The following is a 12,186-nucleotide window of genomic DNA, read 5'->3' as shown; positions in this document are numbered from 1 at the left end:
GTTAAATATTTGTTAAATCTGTGTTGCTTTCTAGCTGACAGGTTGTTTTAACACAACACTTTTTATGACCATATGAACTTATGCACAGTTGTTTATATATTTTAATGTATCAAGCTAAATTAAACAACATATGCCTTTGACACATAGAGCGGTCAATGACCTTAATGTGACCATATAATCTTACCTAATGTAGGCCTACATCTTAAAAACCAGTCATCACGTTATCACATCAGTGCTCTATAATGGCTGTTCCTCGTTGCTCCACTAGGGGCGGTATGTTGGCGAGCAGGGGGTTTCCTCTCTGCAAAGATATTATATGTACAAGTGATAGATGACTTTAGGGCAAATTGTTGACAAAACACCCGAGAGATTTTTATTTATTTTTTTTAACACAGAACAGCACCAACTAATATACTATTGTATTTCGAGTGTAGTATTAGAGGGAAGTACACTTACACACCAATAAAGAAGACGAAATGTACTCCTCACCGACATGTTGCGGCACCGGCTGAAGACGGTAGTGTTTTCTGGAGCACAGCATGTCATCTTTGCGGTGTACATCCGATAAGCACTTGTGTTTTGTTGCTGCTTGCTTGTTAGCTAGAAATATAAATAGTGTCATCGCAGGTTGTGTGTTGTACAAGGCTCACGAACCGGCTATTATTTAGCAACTTATAAAGCTAGTTCACTTATAGGCGTCGTTGTCTCTGGTCGGCCAGTCGGAGGGAATTTCATCTTGTCGTTTTCCGGTCGTTAGTATCAAGGATTTTAGCTAGTTACATAATGTGGCGGTAAGCTGTTGATGTTGCTTAATACCAGTCTGTTTAATAAAAAAAAAGCCTTTATCTGTTACAAACACTTATAGAAGTAGTTGGATTTTACAATGGGAATCAACAGAGTTTACATTAGCATAGGGTATGCTACCTTTGGCACTCTGGTTGGACTTTCGGCTTTCTTAGTCTGGAATATTGCATACAAGCAGCCATGGACGGCGGCCATGGGAGGCCTGTCAGGTATGTTAAACACCTAACAGCAGTAATATAAAATGTTGCTGTGACATGCAGATTTGTCATCTTAACGTGATATTGGAGCATTGCCTAATCCTTTTGTGTGGTGTTTGGCCTGCACAGGCAACACCACACCATAATCATTTCATATAAATGTGTTTTTTCTTAATATAGTCTCACTCTAGGCACTGAAATCTTAACAATATTAGTTGCTATCAGTATTTGTTTGAATTATAGCTGGCTCAGTATTCTTTCATAGGTCACACTTGTGCATATGACCAGATTTGCTGCTTATCACCTTCATCAGCATCACTTGTAGGCATACAGAATGCCAGTTTTAGTGACTGCCACATATTCAAGCATGTGAAAGTCCATTATGTATTATAGCCCGTCTGATAATGTAGGTTTGAGTCTGATAATGACATTTGGGAGTTTAAAAAATCTGATTACTATATATCGGCTGATAGTAATTAAAAAAAATAAACACAGAAATTAAACAACAATCTTGATACAGATCCTTTTAGATTCTTAAAATTGAAACCAAGAAACATACTGAGCGGGACATTTTACAGGTAAGGTAATATCAATATCTGTCGGCTTGACTGATATATTGTTCTAATTGTAATATGTACAGTTAGAGCTGAAACTATTAGATGATGATAATCTGTAACTATTTTTGTAATCAGTTAATGATTGTCATTTTCAACACTCTACTTCCAGCGACTCAATTTAGCCAATTTTTTGTTTTTATTTGTCTTTTTGGTCTTCTTAGCTTTTGTAGACCTTGCCATTAGGATGGATTTTTACTATTTTTATAAACTAAATGATACATTGAGAAAATAATTATCAGATTAATTGGAATGAAATTATGCCTTCAGCCTCAACAGTATATGGTGGATTATTTAAAATTATGCTTTGGATATAGTCTCCTCACTGTGTAGACCTTGTTATAAAATACATACAATGAAAGTGTGTGTTTCTATCTTTCGACAGGAGTTTTGGCGCTCTGGGCTCTCGTCACACACATCATGTACCTGCAGGACTACTGGCGCACCTGGCTCAAAGGCCTCAAGTTCTTCATCACTGTTGGTCTGCTCTTCTCAGCTCTGGCACTGGCAGCCTTCATCACCTTCCTTACTCTCGCCATTACACAGAAGCAATGTAATTCTCTCTAGTGTTCCTTGTTTTATAATGAGTTATATACAGTATAATACAGAATTGGAAGGAAACATTTATTGTTAACTCATTATTTTTGACGCAAGATGATTGATTTCCTAATGCATGTATTCATCACCTTGCTTTTTCTGTCCCACAGCTCCTACTGACCCGAGGAGCCTGTATCTCTCCTGTGTGTGGAGCTTCCTGACTCTCAAATGGTCCTTCCTCTTGGCCTTATACTCATACAGATATCGCCAGGAGTTTGCAGACATAAGCATCCTCAGCGATTTCTAGTCACTACTGATTTTATAGACTGCGATGGACTGTGAGGGGTTTTAGGCTGCCAGCCGGAGCTGGTCAAAGAGCTTTTGTAACAATGAGGCGGAAAAGCAAACATGGCTAGATTAACAAGTCATCTGACTTTTACCACATGGAGTTGCACTTGCTGAACAGGCTCTGTATTTTTCTTGTAACCTGTTCCCCTACTTTTAATGACCCACATATTATATTCCTGTAAGTAGTCATAAGTCTAAACATCCGAAGACTGGAAGTGCTTTTGAATGAATTCTCTGAGGCTATATGATGAAACGGGGGGGGATTTTATCTTGGGATTGTTTAATCTTAAAACAACTTAACGATACAAGGAAATCCCCACCGTAACAGGCTTTTAATACAGAGATAAAATGAAAGTGAAAATACTCTCAAAGCTGAAATCCTCAGAACCAAAACTAAAACCTCTTACCTGAAGCCACTCTGCTAATGCTACGGTGACTGTGTTTGTTGGAGTATTTGAATGTTTTTACCCAAATGAGCTTTTTCATAGTTGCAGTTTTGAACCACAGCATACTCATGTCTCTAGACAGTGACTAGCTGCATTTACATGAACCGTCATATTCCACTAATTATCTGAATAATTGCCCAATCACAATAACAATGCCTCATGTAACCACCTCAGTTGTAAGAGACTGGCTCAATCCAGACGATTGGAAGGAATCCCTAACTGGGTTGAGAGGAGTTGGAGTAATCCTTTAATAATCCGTTCAATAAGAAAATAGTTGCACCTAATAACCATGTAAGTGCTTACTTCGATTGCTTCTCTCTGGTTGGAATAAATATATTCTTTCTGAGCATGTTTGCCCCACATTGGGGTAACATTAGGTAATGTGAATGAGTTTCCTCATATATTGTTCCAAGGACACGATCTTGTAAATTGTATTAACAGGCGGTACCACTTCTTCCTCTGCTGTTATTTTTCCTGCAGATTAGAAGCTTCACAGTGGGCGGATCCACTTTGCGTATATCAAAAAATTTAGATTCTGTATAAATGCTTTGGTGACTCTAAAGGCACATTTTATTGAATCATCAACAGATAAGTTGCAATCTCTAATCAGAATGATTTCTGAGATGATCAGATTGAACTGTCCATGTAATCGCAGCTACTGTCTTAGTGTCTGCAAAGTCAGTCTCTTTGCTCCCTTCATTTGTCAGTGAAGCATTTTAAGAAAGATATTTCTCCCTTTAAAATTTGCTTTTCTTTTCATAAGAACTGAAGGGATTTCTGCTCTTCATATTTTGTTCCACCAGGGGGCGACTTGCTTTTTTCTGTCAATAGTCCATTTGAAAATTGTGACATTCCTCTTCATAGAAAACAAAATGGGTTTGATTCATTATTGCACTTTAGTCTTTGATATTGACGGCATTGTTTTGCACGCAAATCCTGATTACAGTGGTGGAAAAAATTATGTATTACACATTGTCATCTCTGTCTAACCCTTTTTAATGTTGAAATACACTATTTATAGATATTAATTTTATAGTTTGTATAATTTGTGTAAGTCAAGTTAAATAAAGCTTTGTAAGTGGCTTAGTTCCAGCTGTTCCTTATGTCTACCGTTTACCAAAAGATATGTTAAAATGTATTGTTGATGAGAGAATGAATGTGAGGATGCCACATGTACATGGAAACTGAACCCATTAAAGTTGCATTAATTGTTTATTATTTCATGTTGTCTCCTTGCTATATACTACACAGATAACGATAACAAACAATTTAAGTGATTGTGCTATCCATGCAAGGCACATATGTTGAAGTTTTTCAAGCTTTTCAGTTTATAAGCTCCACCCATAAAGTGTAAAGGGGCTTTAGAGTAGCTTGATAAGTAATCAAATAAGTGGGCAAAACACACATCTGAGCCAAATGCCTGGAAACGTGCTTCAACAGTAAGGTACTGTCCTGTCTTTTCTGATTTCTACATGAACAAAAACAGAATCAGAGCGTCTAAATTTAATAATACTGAAATTGAAATCAATGTGTTAAATTCTGGAGTTCAGCTCATTACTTGCTGCTGACATTTTGACTCATTTATCAGTGACATAAGAAGACAAATTTCTTTATGTACTTTATTTTATTACTGACTTTTTAGTTGTGAAGAGTCTCTTTGCAGCTCCATCTTTATATTCAGTTATTTATGTTGTTGCTTTAACCCTGATGCCTAATCTCAGTGTAACAAGCACTTTTTGCCTAAATAAATCGCTTTTTGTTCAAAATTAGTCGCTAGTTTCCAGAAATTACATCTATACACAAGTTTGACCGTTCACTCTAAATAGTAAAATGCTTTCCAGTGTTTGCAGATATAATATAGATTTTCATATTTAACATGGAATGTGGTAGCCCTCTTAAATCGTTTCAGTCTTTTGCAGACCGTAAGACACACAGTAACCTTGTGTGTGTGCTATTATTTACCTGGTGTTGGGCAAATATTTTAGCAGTCCACCGACCTGTTGGCTGATCCTTCATCCTCAAGGTTAGATTAGGTCCTTGCACTTGAAGTATGGCACTAGAAGTGTAATTATAAAGACTCACTTGTTTCTACAACTGTATAAACATAATCCTCAAATCGGTTGGGCTAGGGTTTAATATTCAAATGTTGTGTTTTGCTGTTAAAGACTAATTATTTTAGAAAAATGCAAAAGATATGAGATTCAATAAAAGACATGGTCACTTCAACTGATGGATATGTTTTACAGAGTACTGCATTGGCATGAATTATTTGTCTGTTCAGGTAATTCCTTGAATTGCACCTTGAGGATTTAGTGTTTTGTGAATTTTCTATGGTCTTAATATCTTTCAATATGCTTTAGCCATGCACCAGGACCGCCCACGTTATGTGATTGACAGGCCGGCATATAACCTCCCAGACTTTGACAGAGAGTTTGACAAAAAGAGTCGACAATTCCCTGTCAGAGAGAAAGTGAAGAAACTCTTCAGGTACAGTATTGCAACTACATGTCTTCCTATCACACAAACCTGACCTCTGACAAGCTTTGGGTTTTAATCAAGTAGTGGAGAGCCCCGGAAGCTGTGACTCAATTTAAAGTTTGGACATGTGTTGTGGACTTTTACAAAGTAACAACCGGAAAACCTGAGCTCTTCAAAGGGTTTCTCTTGTTTGTTTCTGTCAGATGCTCTGTGTCGAGACTGAGGAGCTTGTTATTCAGACATCTGCCTGTACTGAGCTGGCTTCCCAAGTACAAAGTGAAAGAAAACCTACTGTGTGATGTCATCAGCGGGGTCAGCGCTGGCACCATTCAGGTTCCCCAAGGTCAGTCAATTCTCTTCTCTATATAATACCCACTGACTGATGTTAGTTGCTGCAGAGTTGGGCCAGTATATAACATAGTTTTTGTATTTTTATATATGCTATTATGATTTATGTGACAGTTATAAAAAGGTGTCTGTTCTTTCCAGGCATGGCATTTGCCCTCTTGGCAAACCTCCCTCCTGTCAACGGCCTCTATTCCTCTTTCTTCCCACTCATCCCATATTTCTTCATGGGCACTGCTCACCAGATGGTCCCCGGTAAATCAGATTGATTTATCTACAGCGATTTCATATGATGACAGTGATAAGTTGCCGGTGCTGCACTGTGCAGATCAGCCTGTCTCTGCCCAGTTTGCAGTATGGCAAAGAAAATAGATGTGACACACTACTTTTTATGTCTAGGTACATTTGCTGTCCTCAGCATTATGGTGGGAATGGTGTGTCTTAGGCTGGCCCCAGAATCGGACTTCAGTCATTTCAATGCCACTCTTAATGCTACAATAGTGGACACAGAACTGATGAATGAGGTTCGCCTGGGAATATCTGGAACCCTGGCCTGTCTCACTGCAATCATACAGGTACTCATAGCACTAAACACCTAGTCTTTTAAAGTGAAATTTGAAAGAAATTAAAGAAATGTAACGTACAGTTTAATCTAAAAGACACATTGACAAATACTTGTCTCTGTGTAGATTGGCCTTGGCTTTGTGCAGTTTGGGTTTGTAGCCATCTATCTGTCAGAATCCTTTGTCAGAGGCTTCATGACTGCTGCAGGATTGCAGATCCTCATCTCAGTGCTCAAGTACATTTTTGGCATCAAAGTGCCACCTTATAGTGGTCCACTGGCCGTTATATATGTAAGTGACTCTTTCAAATTGTGATCAAAGAACATCAAGACAATTTGGTAGTGTGATTTGCAGATAAAATATGTAATTTTAATTCTTTCTCATAGACTCTCGTAGATATTATATGTGGCCTTCCTGATACCAACATAGCGTCATTAGTATTTGCTGTGGTCAGCAGTGTAGCTCTGATTGTTGTGAAGGAACTGAGTGCACGCTACCGCCACAAGCTGCCCTTCCCCATTCCTATGGAGATAATTATTGTAAGTAATAAAAGTGTACTTTTTAAATTTTTGTTTGATTTCATGTAGCTGTTGTTCAGATTTATTTTGTAGATTTGTGACTAATATACGGTATAAGGTCGATAGTGGTGCCTGACCCCTATTCCTGTTCTACAAAGGTGGTGGTGGCCACAGCTATCTCAGGCCCTCTGCACCTTCCTGAGATCTATCACATGGACATAGTGGGAGAAATCCCTTTGGGGTAAAGCATACATCAGCATATCAATGGTTGTTTCATTAAATAAAATTACTCATGCAACAACTATTTTTAAATACTGAATTTAGATATATTTCTTGTCCAGATTCCCAGCACCTATCCTGCCAACAGTGAGTCAATGGGAAGACATGTTGAGCACAGCTTTCTCCCTGGCAATCGTGGGGTATGTCATTAACTTGGCTATGGGCAGGACGCTGGCAGCCAAGCATGGCTATGATGTGGATCCCAACCAGGTGGAAAAACTGCATACATTTTCCTAGTTCAAAATGTGTATTTTATTACATTTTGTAAATACCATGATTTTATACAGGAAATGTTGGCTCTTGGCTGCAGCAATTTTCTCGGATCCTTTTTTAAGATCCATGTGATCTGCTGTGCCCTGTCTGTAACCCTGGCTGTGGACAGTGCTGGTGGAACATCACAGGTCAGTGCTGTGTTACCTAGTCAAGGCACTGTAACTGTAATTGAGGCCAAGCATTGTGTGTAATACATGCAGTGCAATTTCATAAAAAATATTAACAAACTCAAACAGCTAACTACTGCACCTCTGTTGCTGCCCTCTCATAGTTTGCCAGTCTATGTGTGATGCTTGTCGTTATGGTTACCATGCTTGCATTGGGAGCCTTCCTGAAACCACTTCCAAAAGTAGGTGGAAATAGTAGGCAACATTGTTCTCAAAACTTTCATGCCAATTAAGCCCTATATATATATGTGTGTGTGTGTTGTTGTGTGTAATTAAAAAATATACAAGGCATTTAAATAGAGGAAAGACAAAAATCTAGGCATTGTTAGTGACATAATGGTTCCTTGGTTTTCCCAGTCAGTGCTCGGAGCCTTGATTGCAGTAAACCTGAAGAACACACTCCTACAGCTCTCTGATCCCTATTTCTTATGGAAAAAGAGCAAATTGGATTGTGTAAGCCAAAGCCTTGGATGCAACATTGCAGCACAATGCAATATCTTTTTAAATATTTTATCTTAATTTATATTTATATGTTTCTTCCAGTGTGTGTGGGTTGTGTCATTCTTGGCCACATTCTTTCTTAGCTTGCCTTATGGAGTTGCCATCGGAGTGGGCTTTTCCATCCTGGTAGTGATATTCAAGACACAGTTGTGAGTATGCAAATCCATACAATTTTCTTTCTGACCCAACATTTTAAAAAGACAATGAGTGTAAAGTGAATATTGTATTATTTTTATTTTAACAATGTGTTCCTCGTAGTCGTAATGGTTCTGAAATGGTTCAGATTATGGCTACAGATATCTACAAAAATCCAAAGGTTTACAGTAAGGTATGAAAAATTAATATTTTTGTGTATTTTTGTCATTACACATAATGTAAGGGGAATTGCATGCTAATGTTTTGATAATAACTCCACAGGTTGTGTCAATAACAGGTGTGAAAATAGTGAACTACTGCTCACCTCTCTATTTTGCAAATGCTGAAATTTTTCGCCAGAGGGTCATCAAAAAGGTACAGTGAAAATTGTCCTGCTGTCAGTCAAGGTTATTCAGATTTGAATGAATGTGTTCATGTGGCAAATGGATGTTTACGTAGGCATGTTTGTGTCTAGACCGGGCTGGACCCTGGCAAACTTATCCTGGCCAGGCGAAAGTTCTTAAAGAAAGAACAGAAGGAAAAAGCAAAAGAAGAGAAGAAGGACAAGGAGACAAGAAGGAGGAAACCCAGCTCTTTGGTTAACATGAAGGCTCAGGTGGCTTCCCAAGTATATATGACAAATGCACACCTTGTAGCTCATAGCCAGAGACACATACAAAAACGTTTTAATGGGTCAGGATTCTACTGTCGATATTTTCCAATCAGTTAAGCATTACAAAGAATTTCTGAAAATACAATCTGTGACCTTTTCTGTACACCTTTTGACTATGTACTTCCTGTAAATCTAGACCATATCTCAACTTGAACTGCAAAATGACTTTGATATGAACGATGGCATTGCCAACAAACCTGAACCTCCCACCAGCTATGTCAACTTCCACTGTTGTGACATTGAGCTGGGTGAGCAGTCGCCTGACCAAGAGCCACCCAGTCCCTCTGATGTCACACTGGAGTCCCAGCCCATGCCCTTCCACACCCTCATCCTCGACTTGGCAGGGGTCTGCTTCATAGACCTAATGGGTGTCAAAGTATTGATAAAGGTAAGAAGCTTGTTTGCAGTACTACTAAATTCACTCTTAAAACAAGAGGTTCTATATTACCTAAAAGGTCCAGTAAGAACCTTACAGGGTTTATAGAAAAGAACTCGTGGGGTTCTTTATAAGCATGAAGAGGTTTGTTTAGATTACAGAAATAGTTTCCATTTAATTAAACAACAACAACAACAAATATTTAATAAAAATAATAATGATGATATACAATACATTTTAGCATAATACAAGTCATTTAATAATCTTTGATTAAGGTTACAAATATCGCATGCATCTTTACTGGTGTACTGGTATGGCTAATGTTAACAAGCATTAACATTACAAAATTCTTTCTCCTTTATAGAAACTAAGAATAGGCATTCTTGCGGAGCAGTTAAACATTACTGTGCTAACCATATGCTTCATGGTGACTAACCTAGTTTATTTAAATTGTGTTTACATTGCAGAAAGCTTTAAATTTTCAGCTGATGGTTAATGTTAGCTAGAAGCGACTAGCTCATGGTTAACCTAAACTGACATCTAGGTTAACTGACATGAGCGTAATTTGACATTTCACTTTCCCATGTTGATGTGTTCATGCTAAAGAAACAGAGACATGTACAGTGTAAGAGAAATATCTAAATATAAAAAAGAGCTACTCAGCTTGATTTGGCAAAATTGGGTTAGTCTGCCACAGCACACTGCTGTATCTCTCCTCTTCAGTAGCCTGGAAGTTTAAAAAAAAACAAACCCTGAAATTTATTTTCTATACAGATCTAATATTGACCCTTTTTGTGAAAAAGTTTGGATTTTGAAGTTTGAACCCTAGCGTTTGTTACTGAACCTTTTTATGAGATAATTGTTAAGAGTATGGGTGTATACAATCATGGTTTTTCCAGCATGTCCTTGAACAGTCTTCCTTCCTTTATTTCCCACACAGATGAACACAAGCTACGTGATGCTGGGCATTAAACTATACCTGGCTAATGTTCAAGGTAAAATCTTAAATGACTTAAGTGAATTTCACAATTGTTTGCTCTACTGAACAGTTGGCATGACAACACAGACCTAGCCATTCATTCAACACTATGTCCATAAGGTCTGTGAAGGACACTGGTAGAAAGTGAGTACAAGTGCAAGTCAGAGATTACATGTCTACTTGTCACAGGGTGCCTTCCATTTCCTAGTGAGGTAAAGGGTGATCCACAGTAATTGTAATTTATTGTGATTGATTAACTTTAAGCATCAAATCAGTGTTCTTCTCTTGGCAAATAGTATAGCCATTTAACTTGTCTTTACTTACAACTGGTTTCAGTCCTTGTATTTGTTGTCTTGCCGCCTGCAGCCCAGGTGTATGAGGAACTGGAAGCTGGAGGAGCTTTTGATAACGGCAATATTCCCCGCAGTAATCTTTTCCTTTCTGTCCACGATGCCATTCTGCTTGCACAGCAGACCTCTGCAGAGAGGCGAGTCTCCCTAAAGGTAGGCCCCACTGTATAAAATAACCTTATCAAACAAATCCTTTTCATAACATCACATACAAACACCTGCTGTTCAAAGGTTCTAAGGTTAGGGATATAGGGAGGGATTAAGAAGAGTAGAAAAGCTAGATTTACTCAAAGTAACAAATTCCTCTTTTATCACTGCTTTTGTAACCTTATCTGGTTCAACAAGGGTAAACAGAAATATCACACAGATTTCTGTGACACATTAAGTGCCACAACAAACAACGTTGTAAGTTACGCCAAGGTCATGGTGCATATCCTGTATGCCTGATTTTATCTTCTCGTGCTGCCTGATAAGCATAGGCAAATTTTGAAGCATCTGACTGGACAGACATTTTCTTCAGTGGGATTTAAAACACAGCTGATATGGATAACAATGTTTCAAAATTGACAATCTTTAATTCATGATTATTAAGGGGTATTATGTATGTGTTGCCAGTATATGCTGCCAAGGCACAATGCTGTAGCTCTCCTGTCCAGATGCTGAGAAGTCAAAACCCCCCTGAAATAAAGCGGCTCTTTACTCATACTCAGAATGAAAATTGTAAACCGTAATTTAACCCTCTGGTATGTGATTATCTTAAAGATTATTTTAGAGTTACTTTAGCTAACGCTTGCCTCTAACATCGGTATGCCTGTATTACCACCACCATCATTATTGCATAGAAAGCAAGACATTTTAGTTTTGTGTACATGCCTGTTTGACTTTGTACATTCACTTTGCTGCAGGCAGAGATAGCAACACAAGAACTTGCCTTTAACATTAATGAGGACAAGGATTTGGAGCAGGTATGTAGTAGTTTGCCAATACAATCTAATACAAAATGACAGTTTCGCCTACTCATTTTTATTCACCATGAAGCCATTATTCTATATCTAAGAGTAGTTTTACTTTACAGGAAATGTTTTGATGCTGATTGCTGCAGTGAAGAAGAGACATAACTGAAGATACTAAAAATAACCTTCAATGTCACTGTAATTTATGGAAATGTTGCCAAAAATACATTCTGTGTTTGATCTTGTAACTTTTTAATGACTATCAAGTATCTTAATAAAATGTTTTAATTTGTGGTTGGGCACATTAGTCAGTACTTCAACAGACAGGGGGTGGTACATACCAGCATATGAGACCCCTATACCAAGTAAGCGCTGAGCAGATAATGAGGGCAACTCTGAGGCTCAGTTCGCCCACCTGTCATAGCAACTGTTGAGTGAACCTGCTGACTGCGCAGTCATACAGAAGTGGTCTTGTAATTAACTGAGAGTGTGCATGTCCACAGCTGTGAGGTATAGCCAGCTGAGCAGTCTGGCTAAGTCCCTGTGGAGGCAAGACACTGGGAAAGGCTAAACACAAATGAAAGGAGGAATACACAGCATCAGCAGTTTCATGACTTTGTTGTCTTGCAAAATCTATTAAGGACAACAGC

The 12,186-nt window shown here is 38.2% G+C and overlaps 2 protein-coding genes across 2 annotated transcripts; both read left to right on the top strand.

The window, feature by feature from the left end:
• The first annotated feature begins 415 nt into the window (after positions 1–415).
• On the top strand, positions 416–4,159 carry slc48a1a (solute carrier family 48 member 1a). The gene is made up of 3 exons (XM_046057213.1): positions 416–1,013; positions 2,001–2,168; positions 2,323–4,159. Exons 1-3 carry the CDS (start codon positions 884–886, stop codon positions 2,457–2,459), a joined length of 435 nt encoding a protein of 144 aa, XP_045913169.1. The 5' UTR covers positions 416–883; the 3' UTR covers positions 2,460–4,159.
• Positions 4,160–5,308: 1,149 nt separating this feature from the next.
• LOC123975444 (solute carrier family 26 member 9-like) lies at positions 5,309–11,829 on the top strand. Its single transcript, XM_046056931.1, has 20 exons — positions 5,309–5,433; positions 5,628–5,767; positions 5,914–6,024; positions 6,169–6,344; positions 6,459–6,623; positions 6,719–6,871; positions 7,009–7,091; positions 7,192–7,339; positions 7,417–7,530; positions 7,674–7,751; positions 7,927–8,022; positions 8,113–8,219; positions 8,329–8,398; positions 8,488–8,580; positions 8,681–8,821; positions 9,015–9,266; positions 10,195–10,249; positions 10,600–10,736; positions 11,489–11,548; positions 11,659–11,829. The coding sequence occupies exons 1-20, from the start codon at positions 5,309–5,311 to the stop codon at positions 11,668–11,670; spliced, it is 2,316 nt and encodes a 771-aa protein (XP_045912887.1). The 3' UTR covers positions 11,671–11,829.
• The last annotated feature ends 357 nt before the right edge of the window (positions 11,830–12,186 follow it).

The sequence above is a fragment of the Micropterus dolomieu genome, linkage group LG08 (genome assembly GCF_021292245.1).
Source record: "Micropterus dolomieu isolate WLL.071019.BEF.003 ecotype Adirondacks linkage group LG08, ASM2129224v1, whole genome shotgun sequence".
Lineage (NCBI taxonomy): Eukaryota > Metazoa > Chordata > Actinopteri > Centrarchiformes > Centrarchidae > Micropterus > Micropterus dolomieu.
Note: the sequence above shows the minus strand (reverse complement) of the source record. Positions and strands in the feature narration are given on the sequence as shown.

Coding starts and splice junctions, on each gene's coding strand:
- slc48a1a (XM_046057213.1), top strand. CDS start 884: ATGGGAATCAACAGAGTTTACATTAGCATAGGGTATGCTACCTTTGGC. Junction 1,014..2,000: donor GGCCATGGGAGGCCTGTCAG/GTATGTTAAACA, acceptor ATCTTTCGACAG/GAGTTTTGGCGCTCTGGGCT. Junction 2,169..2,322: donor CGCCATTACACAGAAGCAAT/GTAATTCTCTCT, acceptor TCTGTCCCACAG/CTCCTACTGACCCGAGGAGC.
- LOC123975444 (XM_046056931.1), top strand. CDS start 5,309: ATGCACCAGGACCGCCCACGTTATGTGATTGACAGGCCGGCATATAAC. Junction 8,581..8,680: donor GCCAGAGGGTCATCAAAAAG/GTACAGTGAAAA, acceptor GTTTGTGTCTAG/ACCGGGCTGGACCCTGGCAA. Junction 10,737..11,488: donor AGAGGCGAGTCTCCCTAAAG/GTAGGCCCCACT, acceptor ACTTTGCTGCAG/GCAGAGATAGCAACACAAGA.